Source organism: Aphis gossypii, chromosome 2 (assembly GCF_020184175.1).
Source record: "Aphis gossypii isolate Hap1 chromosome 2, ASM2018417v2, whole genome shotgun sequence".
Taxonomy (NCBI): Eukaryota; Metazoa; Arthropoda; class Insecta; order Hemiptera; family Aphididae; genus Aphis; species Aphis gossypii.
In genome coordinates, this window is record NC_065531.1 from 29,780,686 (window position 1) to 29,798,789 (window position 18,104).

The 18,104-nt window shown below is 26.7% G+C and overlaps 2 protein-coding genes across 5 annotated transcripts in view; both read left to right on the top strand.

The window, feature by feature from the left end:
- Positions 1-41: 41 nt before the first annotated feature.
- LOC114127373 (natterin-3-like) lies at positions 42-5,018 on the top strand. Of its 2 annotated transcripts, XM_027991596.2 has the most exons (5): positions 45-181; positions 1,931-2,008; positions 2,443-2,678; positions 4,429-4,572; positions 4,810-5,018. In XM_027991596.2, exons 2-5 carry the CDS (start codon positions 1,990-1,992, stop codon positions 4,912-4,914), a joined length of 504 nt encoding a protein of 167 aa, XP_027847397.2. In that variant the 5' UTR covers positions 45-181; positions 1,931-1,989; the 3' UTR covers positions 4,915-5,018. The 2 variants fall into 2 exon arrangements, with proteins under 2 accessions (XP_027847398.2, XP_027847397.2); XM_027991597.2 differs by lacking the exon at positions 1,931-2,008 and having other exon boundaries at positions 42-181.
- A 3,015-nt stretch (positions 5,019-8,033) lies between these two features.
- LOC114127367 (uncharacterized) overlaps positions 8,034-18,104 on the top strand; it is a 36,363-nt gene continuing 26,292 nt past the window's right edge. The window contains exon 1 of one of the 3 annotated variants that reach the window (XM_027991588.2): positions 8,034-8,656. In XM_027991588.2, the coding sequence (XP_027847389.2) occupies positions 8,632-8,656 (25 nt within the window). In that variant the 5' untranslated portion in view covers positions 8,034-8,631. Of the gene's footprint in view, positions 8,657-16,682; positions 17,723-18,104 lie in introns of those variants that run through there. The other 2 variants (XM_027991586.2, XM_027991587.2) reach the window with 2 other exon arrangements.

The following is an 18,104-nucleotide window of genomic DNA, read 5'->3' on the forward strand; positions in this document are numbered from 1 at the left end:
AATAAACACTTGAGATTACAGATAAATCTACATATTTCACTCTGCCGTGTACATGTTTTCGTGCGCACGAAATTCTGCACAATATGTCATTATTGTTGTGACAGTGATTAGGCATTTGTTGTTCATAAGTGAAACTCAAGCTTGTGAAATTATATCTTAAGAAGAACTATAAAAATGATGAGTAAGTAAATAACTTAATTATTGTACATAATATGATATTTTTTGTCCGAATTACTGTTGTACGATGTGTTCCTTTTATAAGTTTTATGTATATCGTATATACTTGGTACCTACTTGAAAACTTCATCAATGCTTTTACTAAATAATATTTATAATGAAACATTGTAACTATTTCTTTACTTTATTACCTATACTTTAAAGCATATCCGTATATAGGCTGTATGCTAACATCTCGTACAATAATGACCTATGCTGAAATAATATTATTATTAAAATTCTACTGAATTTAATACTGCACCTAATAAGTAATAATTAAAATGGATTTTTCAACTATAAGCTATAACCGGTCAAATACATATTACCAATCAATATAATATGATAATCAGTGTTCAGAAATGTTGTTATTTTTTACTTTCATGCTCGTTATTTTCGACTTTATAACCATTCAAATTAATATAAAAATATGAGCTAATTATTATAATTCTAAAGAGTTCAAATTCATAACAATTTTTAGTAATTAAATAAAAATATGATAAACAATTATAGGCGATTCGAATATTACTATACATTTTCATAAATATCAGATGAAATCGAGCTTAATAACAATCATTGTGCACATTATTCGATTTTATTATTAGAATTTTAGTTAAAATAAAGAAATATAGAGATTTCCGTTACCTACCGGAAATGTGACAGCACAAGACTGTAGCAAGTATAGTGGTTCAGTTACACTACGAAATATGTGTATAAAAAAATAGGTATGTCTTACATTTCACCGAAAAATATGTCCAACACCCAAACCTAATCATGTACATGTATATGAACCTATATATAAATGAACCTAACTGTAGATTGACATTGACAATTACATAAATATTTCATTTATTATAAAATATAATATAAAAATAGGACAATAAGTAGCTAATCGCTCTGCTATCTAGTAGGTGTAAAGAGTACCTCATCATTGAGTAGGTCACTGTACCTAATGGAAGTGTTAAATTTGAACTCAATGACAGTCTGTCGACTATCAGCCTATAATCTATACTATTAAGTATATTTTATTAATTATTTTATTGGTACTTGTATTTACTAACTGTATTACCCAACTTCGACTGAATTAAAATTAACCTATTTTTCTATTGTTTTCCATTTCGCATCAACTGAAATATTAAATACAAACACAATTACAGAATTTTTTAATTTTAAGTATATAGTACATTATATAGGTACTTACCTAGTTTCAACAATACATTTATAAAGATTTTACTTTATAATATCATATCAATACGATAAACACACATAAGTTTTATTTTTAAGAATGTAAAACATTATAAGTATTATTATTAGTGTTTATTGTATATTTTGAATTATTTTTTACCGCATTGGTCCCAAATAGGTAATGCAAATAATTGACGTTTTACTGTAATACAATATGTAATCAATTGCAACTGTTATTTAAATAAACAAAAAAATATTCAATTTTCATGAACCAAAACTAAATTCATAAGTGAATCACCCCGTGGGGCCGTGGCAAACTTTTGATGTTGAATTACTTTTATTAAAAACAAATTAGTAAAATAACTATCAAAATACAATATAAAATCATCGTTATTTGATACTAGTTTAGTACTTCTTACTACTTAGAGGAGTATTTACTCTTCGTCTCTGTAACGGTAATACACTGTATGAATATGATCACTATGTGGTCTAAAAGAGTCTTTTTATATTGATTCATCTATATTTTTTTTAGGATTTACAATATAGATTTTCAAAACCATTTTTTTGACGATTTTTCGATTTTGATAACCAATGATTTTACCAATGTCCGGTATGTATAAACTCTAAATGGATTATTTGTGAATGACTGTACTTAGTTACTATGGTATTATTTTCATACATATTATAATACAATTAATAAGGCTTGGTAATTAATTTCTAAAAAATATTATAGAAGTAAAAAGTATTTACTACAACTTTAAACTACCTGTATGTATAATATTCCACGTTCTTAAAACGATTAAAATAATATATTACCTTAAACAATTAAAAATATTAATTTTTACCAACTAGAATAACTCTATTGTTATATTGACGTTATTATTTACGTATATAGGTGTTCAATCATTAGTGTGAAAACTCTTAATGTGATAAAATGTTAATGTTACTTTAATTAAAATAGAAAAAACAATACCTAATAAAGAAAAGAATGTATTATAATTTTATGTCAATTTTTGGCATGTTCCTTTTGTCCTTTCTTCACAGGTGGTTATGGATGGGTCCCGATGGATCAACAGCACACGCTGTTGTGGGTGCCGTGCAGTTCCGGCGATCCATTGCCCAGGGGAGCCGTACATGCGGGCACGGACAAGGGCGGTGACCCGTTGTACGCGGGTCGAGCTTTTTACGAAGGTGACTTGCTGCCAGCAAAAATAAACCCGAGTCATTCGTCGGCGTACGTGTGTTGGGGAGGCATGGAGCATGCCTTGAGCCACTTCGAGGTCAGATCAATTACTGTTAATTTTATAATCGTTTAAAACCCGTGTTGTAAATTATATTATACATACATATAGGTAATAAATGTGCCGTGTATGTATGTATATTAGCATATAGGGTGATTATGTTTAACACGTCATATTATTCTAATCGATTGTAGTTTTTAAAAACAATATGTATACTATATAGTTTATAGTAGGTGGATATAGATATCTATAATATTATATATATTAATGGTATACGTCTTACTGTACCTACTAGGTATACGCATTACTGTTTTTAATATTTTATTCTTTTTCTAACAATTTATGTTCTTGATTCCAATATTTTCATAAACATTACGACGTAGATAGGTATATAGACGAATGACAAATATTAAATGATAGTTTAATTAGAGTTATTTTTTTTTCATTTTTAAGTTTTTTTTAGTTTTTTTTTAAGAAGTGTGAATACCTACCTCATAAACAATAAACTATTATTCCAATATTCGACGTATTAATAAAAAAAATATCTTGTTTCGAAATATAAATAAATATGTACGGTAATGTGGTAGTCAAAAAAGAAAAATACTTAGAATAGTTGAAGATTAATAATTAAATTATTCTTATTAGTAATATAGTTAAACAATAATTAATACTTTAAATTATAAATTTTTTTAAATACAAAGTTTAAATATAAATTGACATTAATTATCAGTAGCCTGTGTTCAAATAATTACCCTATATAGCATATAGCACACTTAATATTATAGTGCATACACTATAACGAAACGGAAACCGCAAAACGTTCACTTGTTATGAGGGGCTGCATGAATGTTCGATGCCATGCGTTATTTTAATTATTTCCATGTATATTATTATGATGGACGTTCAATTATTTAACATTTGTACTACATACCTATTATTGTGTCTAGTACTTGGGTAACTATTCTATTTGTGTTATATTAGTACACAGGCAGCTTACATATCGTATATTATTATATTATACATATTTAGCGTTAGACCTTATTGTACCTAATCCCATTCATTATAAGTATTGTAATGCAAGATTTAGATGACGTGTAATACATTATTGTAATGTATAATATATACAAACATTTTTCTATCATGCACAATGTTTTTCATTCTATTAAGTGTAAGCAAAAATTTTTGTAGGTGTGTAGGTCGTAGGAGTATTACAACTGTTCTCGTGGTTTTCCTTGTATATTTTAAGCACTTTATTAAAGGCAATACGTATTAAATATTATAATGCCACTGTAAGTAGGTACTTAAAAATCCGTAGATCTCTATTTTGCTATGAATCTAATTATTTATACTCTTTATTTTTTAAAATATCTGATCATTTTAATTAGTATTTACTCAACGAAAAGCATTTTTTGACAAGTGCGTGCGTTTTCCCAATTGATTTTCTTTAAATCCGATTTATAAAAATTATTATAACATATTATATTTATAGTATAGTGAATTGTACATTGCAGGGTAACCAATGACCATCCCACCTGAGTAGATTATGCGACCTATATTATTTATAATAATAGTTTTCAAAACATTCAAAAGTTAGCTAGTTAAACTAAAATATATTGATTAGGACCATTAATATAATTTATTAATTTATGTATTATTTTAATTAGTTGTATTCACAACTTCTATTGTTTTAACTATTGGGTAGGATAATATTAAATTTTAAATTTCAATCCCGATGTATACAAATATTTATTTACATTATTGATATAACATTTTCATTTTTTTCTTACAGGTTTTATGTCATGCAAACGTGGCATGGCAAACCGCTCAAGGAAACCATATTCCACCAAACGCTATTGTTATAGGTGCAACCGTTAACGGGGAAAAACTTTATATGGGACGCACGCTTCATGACGGAACATTAACTCCCGGAAAAGTAATATTTTACTTATAAACTTTAAACAATTAATATTCTAACGTGAATTTTATTAGTTGTACTGAAATACCAAATGGAAATTTATGATCTAAGTGTATAAATTTACCATTTGTTTTCAAATAGTAGTTGATTTTCCTATTCAGTCCAATACATCTCTCCATACTTTTTGTTTGGTCGTTCAATTGGCCGCACAAAATAATTTTTAATGTTAAATTTATTCTTGTTATTTATGTACAGATACATCCCAGCCATGGAACACTTTACATTCCATATAACGGAGAAGAAGTATCCGTCACTGAGTATGAAATCATGATTTACCGGCCACCTATGACAATTAATTAAAAGCCATAAATACAACAACATTATATTATCTAATATTATATAATATAAATAATATGTTATGCATTGTTTAAAAAAAAAATAAAATTGCATGCATTATTAAATAATTAACTCAGTAAATTATATATATTTATACAAATTTAAAATAGTTTTATTATCATAGGATAAGTGATGCCTTCATATTGTTTACCTACTTATTAGTTACTATACAAACAACTATAATATATTATATGTATCTAAATAATACGCTTATTTTTGTTTTAAAATGGTCATAATTTTAATAATAATTAATCATCACAAACATTTATCCTACCAGGGATTTTGAAATACATTTATAGATTTTAATTCTTTTGACCTTATTTTTAATGATTTTGAAATAAAAATTATAGCAATTTTATTTCATACTTATTTCGTGCTAAAGAATAAAAGGTATTTATTTATCAAGCAATTAAAATATATGTCCTAAATGTTCTTATAAATATAATAAAAGACAAAGAACAAGACCATGTGCACTGTGCAGTCATCGAAAAATATATAACCTACCGATTATGATTTATTTTAATTGAAAAAAAAAATCCAAAAATAATTTTCAATTTTATGTGATGTATAGATTCATTATAATTTAGTATAGGTAACAATAAATTATAATATTAAATTACCAAAAGAGTACTAAATTGTTATAGTCAACGACAACTGTAGTTCCTATTTTTGACTTGATGGTTTTTGTTGTAACCTACAGATGTCGTTGTCAGTACTGGTATTACTTAAAAATTATTCTTTTAAAAAAGTTAGATATTATTATACCAGTAGCACGTTAATACTTAAATGTGTAACACTGTATACTTGTTTGCAATGTCTATATACTAGCGACAATTATAGTCAATTGAAAAATTATATATCTACATGCAGTGTAAAAAATAACAATCTTTCCTCAACTATCATAGAAGTGTATTACTTATTTACTTCTAAGTTATCTGTATAAAATTCACTTGAAAATGAATTTTACACAATTTAGTGATACACAATAATTATCAAATTCATTAATTTTTTAAACTAAAACAGAATAGGTGTAATACGTCCCTTATACGTCGCTTATATTACATTTTTGCAGTTTTTCTACACATTTTTAATTGTAATACAAAATAGACATTCTGAGACTGAATATATACAAATTTATAAAGGTTACAGTAAAAACCCTAATAAATATGTATATGGTGGTAAAATTAAAGATAGGGGATGGTGGGGATAATACGGCAGTATTATTTCTGTTCTTGCCGAGGCATGAAATAGCTGGTCCAATATTTTAATACCTAGAAATGCAAAACTAGTAGACTGAAGTTAAATGTTCTCATACCAAAAGTATAAATATCATCTTTATACGCAATAACCCATAATAATAAGTCGAAGAATACACACAAATTATATACTTAATTTAATTTTTAAAAAGAACATACCATTTGATAATAAATAAAATTCAGTAATTTATTATAACAATAATAAATAATAGCTGGTTTATCAAGGTTTATATACACATAAATACATATTATACAGTATAGGTATATTATTTATACATACAAGTATTATATGAATGTACAAAAGTCTAGAATTAAAATTATATTAATAAACATTTTTCGGATATTCTTATTAAATAGACGGCTGAACCCGCATACCAACCATTTCATGCATAATTATTGATAATGTCTTCAGAAAACGCCGATTATTAAAAACGTACATTTTTTGATGAAATAATAAATTTCAACCACTCAAAATCCAATATCTCTTAATGTTAACGTTCATCAAAAATATGTATAACGTGTATACTATGTATATTATATCCACTGCGTCAATGCTATAAATTATAATACCAATAACTAAAAAGTACATATAATATTATTATACATTATTTTTAAAAACATTGCATAGTAGCTTTTATAATTTGCATAAGGCATATAAACGAATAAACGATATCCCCACAATATATATTATTAAAAAATGTTAATCATGAAACTATCATAAAAGTTTGTGCATTTTTGCGTTCCTTCATTATTCGTAGTCATAGACGGTGTATTCCAATATTTTACTACTAGTATCTGAAATTACCCAAATATTTTTTATAAATCCCCCTATATTCGAATGCAGATTCTTTGCATTTTTGCAGTCAAACAAATCAACAGTCCCCAATAGTATAGAACAGCGGTTCTTTTGCTATTAAACTTTTGAAGTACGCAACTCTTTCCAACATTTTTTCTTAAATAACCTTTGTTTTTTTTTTTTACAAAACTGTTTACAATAAATTGCATGTTATAATAACTCAAAACGGCTTTTATGTATTACATTATTATAAACCACATAAGAAGGTATATTAAAACATTAACATATATAATTATATAGAGGTACTTATAATTTTACATAAAAATTTAATATTTCATTTTTATTTATTTTATAAATTTAGTTTTTACTAATAAATACCAAGGACACTGCTACATTTCATTATTCCAGACATCATTTTTTGAACATCGGGCTCAATACTCGATAACTTTAACCTAATCCGTAGTTTGGATTCTGTTTTTTGTATAGCAGAGTAGATTTTTTCACATAAATACTTATTTATTCAACTTTGTGCAGGGGAATAGAATTACAACTTTCAAAACTTTACTTGATAGTGCTTCACACCTCTGCAACATGAGCATCGTGGACTATAGTTTAAAATCCATATTGGTATATAGACGATATAATAGCGCTCAACCCTATAGATATATTACTATATTATAATACAAAATATGGTAGCCGTGAAAGTCGTCATTTTTTCATTTTTTGTTATTATTATTATATAATTGGTGTTTTGAGTCTTAATCGTTTCCGACCATGTAAGATTGAATTATTATAATTATACGCATTATATTATACATTATAATATGCATCTTAAGGCGACTAGTTGCGTCCAAAATAAGTATATAAAATTATAAATACTATGCCGTCGAGGCGAATTGCATCAAGGCGTACGTCAACCGCACACACACAAACACACATTCACACGGTCGCGCCGCGCTATCGATCGGGGGCGCGCGCGTGCTATACCGTAACGACGGATACTAGTACCTAGGTACTACACAACTCGCGACAGCGTGTTCGGGCGTGTTTGTGCGTATTTTTTTCTCTAGAAAACTAAACTTGAGTAAGACACTTTAAATAGCAATATGAAACAACAACAGTAACAAATACAACGTCGGAGACGGTATATATATTATCATAAATGATGTGTGTCCCAGCTCGATTTATATTTTATAGTGTATGTAATAATACAATACTATAGGTACTTAAATTTTTAATACTCGTGTAGTAATAATAATAATACATTAAAGATAATACAAATTTCAAATTATACGTGTAAATAATACCACCCCACCTCTACTATTCGCACCATTCGCTATTGGCGCCCGATTGTATATATACAGAGAAAAATAGAGAGATATCGCTGCTGTAATCGAGAGAACGTCGAACATAAGTCGCAAACCTATCGGTCATGAATTGGGTACGAAATTGTTTTCCCGTCCGATCGCAACCACAAAGAGGGTGGCCAGTCGGCGCTGCGTGCGGCTAGCGGATATCGTATCGGCTGTTGAGGCCGGTCGAATGCGATGAGTCACCGTCGTACCGGAAGCGGTCGCGAACCCGCGAATACGAACGCGATACGCGAAGGACTGCATGGCTGAATAATTGATGGACCGGGAAATGGAGAAGCCAAGTGAGTTAAATAACATTAATTCGACGGGGGCGATTCGATCTATACTTATAAATACCTTCATGCATTTGTGTAATAATATGTGTAAAATATGGTGTGTGCGCAGCAATGTGATTATAATAATAAACAATTTATAAGGGTGGCAGAAGTAAACTTTGGATAAATTCAAGTGGTCAATTTTTTTTTCAATTTTATGTATTTATATATTTTATTAATAGGATTAGTCTGCAGCGCAAGTCGATGTAATACGTACGTGTTAAATCGCTGACAATCGATCGAAAACTGACCTTATAACCGAGTTTTTACTCGTATATCTATTAGAAAGTCATATACCTAAATAGGTACATTATAAATTATAATGTACAATATTACCTACGTACATTGTATAATGCATAAATACTGCACTGCAGTTTATAAACATTTGACACATTAAACACGTTACACACGCCTTATCGATTGATATCAGTAGTAAGCTACTCTGTGTCAGTATGTATAAACGTAGAACCATACAGCCATACAGGTTGTATTTTTATATTTTTATTACATACTTAGATAGACTCTTCAATCATGATGGCATGATACTAACATCATAACCAGTTTATCATAAAAAACTCAATGCCTTTTCACCACGTCGGAAATGCGAATAACATACACACCTCGTCTGATAATTCTAGTTTTGCCGATTTTGATAACGAAATGTCGTCCAGCGCCATAATAAATGTATGAGAAAATAAATAAAAACCAATATTTTTTTACTTCATAGATCTCAATGGTGTTAATTTTAATGTTGATATTATTATCACTGTATACCACGACCAATAAACACAATCCCTCATCAGACATTTTGGCATTTTGGTCTATCCCCCTTCATAAGAAAAAGCGTGAAACAAAAAATCAATAAAAACGTAACTATTGTATATGATGGCGAATGGACCGCGAATACTTTTGGCTTTTGCTTGACACAATTAAATATAATATAGGTACAGTTATATTGCTGTATATTAATTGGTCATTATGTCTGTATACGATACTGTATTACTCTATACTATGGTAAATCAAAACAAAATAATATTCATTTTAGGAGGTTTACCTATGTAGTACTGTATAGTACTATAGTAGTATAAAATATTAAAATTGGAGAAGTCGCCCTGTTAGGTATATAGTAAGAGTCAACAATACCTCGTCATTGAGTAAATCAGGGCACTACAATATTGATATGTTAAATTTAAATCAGTGTAATAGGTAGAATGAAAAACAATATTATTAACAATCATTTGAATAAAACTTTAAAGTTAAAATAAATTATACAAAATAATTTAGTTTAAATTAAAAATATTCTCAATGTTGTATATCTAATTAAAACCTATGCTGAGAGACATAAATGTGCTTATTTTAACTGTAAATTTACATTTGAAATGATCCTTGTCTTAAGTCTTAAATGGTTATATTCTATCTATCTATGCGATCCAATATTCCAGCCAATGAGATACATGCCATAAATTGTCACGTCCAACTATGACAAATTTTATATCAATATAAAATTTTTGGAATCAATGCATCTTTTACTAACATACCGGATGTTACTCACAAATTAATCATGAAATATATTTTTTAAATAAATATTTTTGGTATACATGTATGATAAAATAATATATGATGCAATATGACGTGTCGGCATCGTATTGATATCATTTTTTATTAAATTATTAGATAATGACTATCCATTATTTAATTCTAAACTTACATACAAATCGTATATTATGTGTATAATGTTTAGCTCTTAATTGTTTGTGATATACAAAGTATATAACACGACTCTAACTTCTAAGTCTATATCAGCATATTCTTTAAGGATATTTACTATACATTGTAATATTTATTTTTCTATTAATAATAAATAATAATGCAGGTTGAACTAATTCTTGTCAATAACAAAACGCATATAAAATTATACAAAAATCATTTGCATCATACAAGTTTCAAATGTCTAGCAATATCAAACCAAAGGCTAAACATTTTTTTAAACAATAATATCGTACATAAATAAATTCTCATAAAAATATTTGATGAAGAATTTAAGTTTCTGTACAATATTATTCATTTTGCTTTTCTTCAATTATTGTGAAAAGTAGTAAAATTGATTTAGTATTATATAATATTAGAAAAACAGTAATACTAATTATTTTTACTTTTGATTCTCAAAAGAACCAACTGAATCCAACTTACTACCAAATACTAGCTTAGAGTTGAATATTGAAATATTTTTAATGCTATACAAAATCGATGACACAATACACATACATAAAATACACACTCGTCGTTATAAACCAATAATACATTCATCTCACCACTCAGCACTTTAAAAGATACATTATAAAAACTATTATATTCATTGTTCTGCATAGCATCTAGCTAGATTAAATATAATTGATAAAATATTGTTTGTTCAATTGATCAAATTTGCCTAGTCTAACAAAGATTGGTATAGATTTAGTTTGAAATATATATGAAATGTTTACGTTAAATTTAACGTTCATGTTACACAGATTTACAAAATCTATTTGATGTACTTACTTCACATTTTCACCAATAGGTAACTAAAAATAAGTGTTAATTAAAAGTAATTATTTTAATGTAGGTACTATACAATTAAATAAAATCTAATTCATATATTATGTTAATTTATATAGTTATTAATATCTATAGGTACTATAGTATAATATAATTTAGACATTTTATTAGTATAATATATTATAATATTCTATGAAATCTTATTTATTTATCTTAGTTTCTTTTTATAATTCATTATATAGATAAAGTCGTTAAACAATAATTAAGTTAAATAATGAAAAAAAAATTAATATTTAATACTCAATGTATTACAAAACATTATAAAACTTGAGTTTAATTATTAACAATGTATAATCAATATTTTCTGAAAGTCGATATAATAATACTTATAAGGTGTTATAAACGACTCTCTCAAAACATGAAATACTACTATATTATAGTTAAAATGATACTCAATTAATTTTGAAAGTAATAAGCAATAAAACTATAAGTCTCATATTTTATTATAACATCAATATTTTTAACTCGACGTATCCGTTTTCTATCTGTATTTTCGTGGTTTAGTAACAAATTTAAAAAAGGATTGAGTTTTTATGGTAATTTGCCAATTTAGTATTTTTTTCTAAGAGACAAGAAACTAAGAAACGCCACATTTAAAACGGTGCCAACAATTTTCGTTACTATAAAAAATACAATGCCAAGGGTTAACTACTACGTCTATGGTTCATGTTCTTCTGTTAACAAAATCTAAACGCCTATAAAAGACATGGGATTCAAGGGCGCACCCGTGATTTTTTTGTGGGAGGAGGGACTTTTATTATTATATGAGTTATGACATTAATTTATAATTTCATGTTATTATAAGTTTTAAGCTTATAAATCATTATTGTTCTGAATTAACTACTTTATTTTTTTACTTTTTTTATTGATAGCCTTAAGTTAGAACTAATACAGCTCAACACCCTGCTTTGTTATACTTATTACTTACCTAGTTTCTTATTTCTTATTTTAATTTCTTATTTAAAACAATTATTCCTTCCCAATATTTTTTATTTTACGACCACTTTGTAAATTTTCAAAACTCTCAATACCTAAACCCCACCCCTTTAAATTAGAGTTAAAACAACCTTTTTTTTAGTGAGGCATACAAATAAATTTTACAATAAACTATGTATTATACAATTAATGACTTTTTTATTGTTTTATTATTTTAAAAATAAAATATGAATCAACTTAATATTAATACTATTAGTTTTATATTTTTGAATACAATTATTTTTCTATAAGTAAAACTAATTTAATGAGAAATTTGAGATTGTTTTTTTTCACCAAACCCATAATCCGTGGGAATATTTTTGATAACGAGCAACCACGTATATCATTTTCCACTTTTAACCTATTTCTTTGTTTGCTTTTTATTTACAAAATAGTGGATTTTCCTGACTCACATTATAAAGTACTCGATGGGCTACTGTTCCAAGATTAATTTATTGTTTTCAATTTTATCGATTATAAAATGAAATCATTATTTTTATAACAAAAATTCTTATTATTTCATCATCACTATATTTCGTGCAGTACCTAAATTTCCCCTCTGGAATACTTCACCCTAGTTAGGAACCACTCACTTAGAACAATTCACAGTATAAACTTGAACATTTTAAAAATCAATGATAAGAATGATCTAAACATTCTAAACACATACACAACTTAACGTTGTGTTTGTTATGTAAGGTATCTACTGCATGGATATTTTATTATTTTAAAATTGATGCAAATAAAACGTGTTTACTAAATCCTAAAATTTATTTTACAATTTAAAAATTTGTTTTTTGATATATTTTCAACAACTTGTCTTTGACAGTTAGACGAAGGTCTTTTACATGGCTGCTGCATTTATATAAGTAAATAACCAATAATTTGTGTACATTTTACAATGATTCTAAAATTTTAATAACTTTTATTATTATTTGTTATATAGGTACTAATTAAAATAAGCCTTTACTTATGTTATTTTAATACATACGAATAATACATTATCAGAATATATAATATGTATTATATACTGTATATATATATATTTATGCTGACATAACAATACAATGCATATTATTGAATATTGCATTAACTGTCAACAAGATGGTAAGTAAATAATAATATTTTAGGGTTCAAACAAAACTATATTTATAGTTCTTATAATAGTTTTGTGTAATGATAATATATTTTTCAAAAATTATTATTTTATAAAACACCGTAAAAATAAATTTATAAGGTTTAACTGAATACTTTTTTTACGATTTCAACATTTAATGTTAACAGTTTTAATATGATCCCATAAAAACCCATAAATCTCAGAATGTTTAAAATATTTAATTGTTTAATTGTTTTAAAAATGAAACCACTTAATGTTAAAACTCCTAACATTTGCATTTATTGATGGGTTCGTGGGTTCAGAACGTCTAGATTTTGATTAAAATGGAAATATTTCTAATTTTCTTTGTAATATTTTAATTATTATAAGACTGTATTCTTCACTAAATAAAATTTTTACTTTCATAAGTGCATTGTTAAATCATTTTTGTAATCTTAATAAACATTTAATGATTTTAATGTACTATAATTATATTTTATTATATTATGAAAATAATAGCTGAAAACAAAATATAACCCCATGAAAAAAATAATTTGATGTATTTTATTAAATAATAATGGTTATTGATCAGTATTCAATAATTAATTGATAAAAATGGAATTTACCTAATATTTAATGAAAATTGTTTGAATAAATAAATTAAATTCTATAATATCTTTTCTCTTATATTACAAATTATGTATAATAAAAATGTGAAACTTAAATGTGTACCATATGTTAACATAATACAAAATATAAAAATAATTATATGGTATTGTGCCAGATGTTGGATTATTTTTATCCATATTATTTTTCATTTGGCGCGAAATAAGAGCGGGAAAATGTAGAAATATAACATAATATTTTATTATGATTATGAATGTAAATATTTGGTACTTAAGATCTTCAATTCTCCATTGATTGGTTATTGATAAACTAACATGAAATTATTATAGCTTATATTTTATAAATTATAACAAAATTAAGTATGAACCATTAAGCAAGTATAATTCGACAATATTAATGTTATATTATGCTATTGAGTATTGATGACTAAAGAATCATTCTTAACAATATTAAATAATGCCATAAGTTGTGTAAATTAGTTACATCACAGGTACTTAACGACAACAGTTTGATACATTGATACCTGATTCATATTATTGAGAATTTGTATTCTTTATAATTTAACCACGATAACTGATGTATTTAATAAAGAAATTATTAAAATAAAAACAACAGGCATGCATCTTGGTTTTAAAATAAATTTTACGTATCCAAAATATGATAATCATTAATTTAATAAAAATTTATTAATGTATACAGTAAACTATTCAATATTTTGGAGTATTTTTTATTTATATAAAACACAAGCCTATATTTTTGAAAAATATTCACTATTTATTATAGTACCTGCCTTATTAAATCATGTATATTTTCTTATACGTCTTATACGAGATCTTATAGTACTTATACAAATCTCTATATAATGTTCACATCAATATTCTAATATTGTATAATACAAATTTAAATTTTAAATATTGTTTATTTGTTTTATGAAAAATTCAAGAAGATTGAATTTATGTATAGGTCTTTTCTTTGTAACTGCGATTAATAGTATTATATCCATTTCTATTTAGGTATAAAATAATAGCATTCATGCCGCTTTAAAAAACAAATCAACAATGATAAAAACGACAATATTGCGTATTGTTTCAATTTTCAATTCAACTCTGCTATTTTTGGACCCACCCTGCTTATATAGGTAGATACTTATGTCAGATAATAAATTTCTTCTTTCAAATTACTTCCGTTAGATCAATCTCGGTTGATTAACATTTTTCTCTTAATAGCTTATTACGTCATAAAAATATAATAATAAAAAAAAAAAACGTAAACTCGTTTATTATATTATTACCTTTACACACAATAAACATTTTTCATATCCTTTGTAATCAATCAATTGTGTTACGTATAACCAAATAAATACAGAATAATATATTCATGATTTTGTTTACAGAACTGTTCTAAAATATCTATAGGTACTCTAAATCTAAAACAACGACTTAAACTAGAAAGCCTGGATTTTATCTGAATAAATGGATTAATGAGTAGCCTGATATTTGAATTTATCTATAATTATTATTTTTGAATTATGAACAATTAGTCAAATGAGTGATTGATAGGAAATTTCAGAGAGTATTCTTCCAAACCCAATTTTCCAATAATAGGTAGGTACTGAGGGGGGATTGTAAATTGTGCCCATATTGAGCTGTGAGCAGGTAGTGAAAATAGTACTGGGTACTACGTAATATTACAAAAGTTGCACTCTTGTATACGATTATTATTCATATTTTATTATATTAAATATTAAGTTTTTGTTGTTGTTTTGAACAATAAAAAGTTAAATGTAGAAACATATGATTAAGGCTTCTGATATTATTTTAATGGTTGATGTTTAATGTGTGAACAATAGAATAAAACGTATCCGACCCATACATTTATTTTAAGCTCCTATAAAACCTGCACTACAGCTGCGTGAGACGTACTATTCCGTCTATGTCTATACCGGAGATGTATTTTGTCATTTTGAGATAGGCGTGCCTTATATTAAACACAGTAGATACGTCAGTATATAGTGCGTTATAGCTTATAACTTATATAATATACTTATATGACTGCAATGGCTGTTTTGAAAAAAGGGGGAGAGAATGAAGATGGTAATCATCCTCTTAGCTTTTCTTATAATAACTAAATAATATCCGTTTATAATACTATAATATAATACTTATTTTTAGTTGATGTATAATATATTATATACAAATTTAATCAACGGAAGATTTCTTTTTAAAACTCCTCTTAAAAAATTAAAACGCTACGACACATGTAAAGTTCTTCCAATGGGATTTATAATTTTGATATAAATATCGAGGGAGTAAAGTTGTCCCGTGCAAAACAGTTTTTAACTATGTTCACGTGTATAAGACAAAGACAACACATGCAGGTATGGCGTCCTCTTATTATATAAACGATATAAATATAAAAAATAATATTCCAAGGTATAATGAGATAATTAATGAATATATTATGTGCACGGTGAATAATTAATGATTTGTAATATTATAATATAATCAGAGAGGTACTTCAATAATATAATACTGTCCAATGCAAATAGATTTCTCATATAGCCTCATCTCTATCTCGAATACCAACAGTATTTTTCTTTTTTTAATTATGTTAAAAAATTTACTTTTTGTACTACAAAAAAGTAAAATACATTGTAAATATTTCTTTTAAGTGGAAAAAAAAATAATAAAATTAAAGTAATCATTTATAAACGACTCGATCCCCATGCAGCGCGCGCGATGAACGCACCACACTCACACGTCTATTAATACAACAACCAATGAGCTGTTCCGTTCGTGGTCCTGCCGACACATCTGCCTTGGCATCCGACCATCTCGGCACAATATATGACAATAAGTCGTCCCGCGCCGTCTCGTCGTCTCGTACTGCGTTCTCCAGTGACATTTTTTGTTTGTTTTTCGATTTTCGATCTCTCTTTTTGTTCGCGAACACAATACATTGCATTATTATTATCGTTACATCGAGCTAATATTATAATAAGTAATAACGTATATACGTATAATATGAATAATAATTTTAATATAAACCGTATCCGACGTGTCGCGTTATATAATTTATTATAATACGTACATTATACCTGGTGTTTAGTTTATAATATTGCAGTAAAACATAAGCATTCAACCGCGTCTTATCGAACTGATTTGTATTTTATTTTTTATTTCACTTGTTTTCATTACGCGTAAGCATATTATTATAATACAGTGACACAGTGTCCGCGCCCGTTATTAAAATTTTTTTGTTATCGATAGCGAATAAATGCGCCTCTTTATACGCCCCACTGCGTAATAACAATATTATATTTATGCCATCCGGGCGTCGACGTCATCGATCATATTTTATTATTCCACAGATAAAACAATATAATATACTTATGATATAATTGCATTTTTTAAAAAAATTGTGTGTATCGGATATCGGGATATGTGTATATAGAAACAATAAACGCAGTAAAAGAAACAGAAGTATTATGACGTTACGCGATATTTACGAATAAAAAAGAAATATTGGTTTCGTTTTACGTTTATTTAAGTGCCACGTAATAAAACTGGCTCGAGTAATTAGTGCCGTTGATTTTTGGCGGGCACCGGTTCGGATTATGATATTGTTCGGTTTGTATTACATCGTGAAAAGAGCGATTTACTTGTCGTCAAAGAAAATATTCAACGGCGGCGATCACAAACGTAAAAAGTCAAAACGAAAAAACAAACGGAATATGAAAGGTATAAATGAATTCATTTTTATTAAAAATTATACAAATTTATAAAAAAATATAGAACACAGAGTGTAACAGAAAAAATTAATACAATTGATATAACCTAAATCTATATCCAATAACTTTTTTATTCAACTTATGATTATTAATTATTATATTAAAACAACATTTTTAATGTTAACTATAGAACGAAAAAAATAAAACATAATATTTAAATTATTGACTATTAGTATGTATTACGTACATTGGACAGTTCTTTCTATTGGTTACAGTCTGTATATAATAATGTATACGTGCATAATGCGACTGTCGGTGAATAAGTGATTAAATATAATATACAGAGTGCGTCTCGCACAGTTATATGTTAAATTTATAAATCCTTATACTCC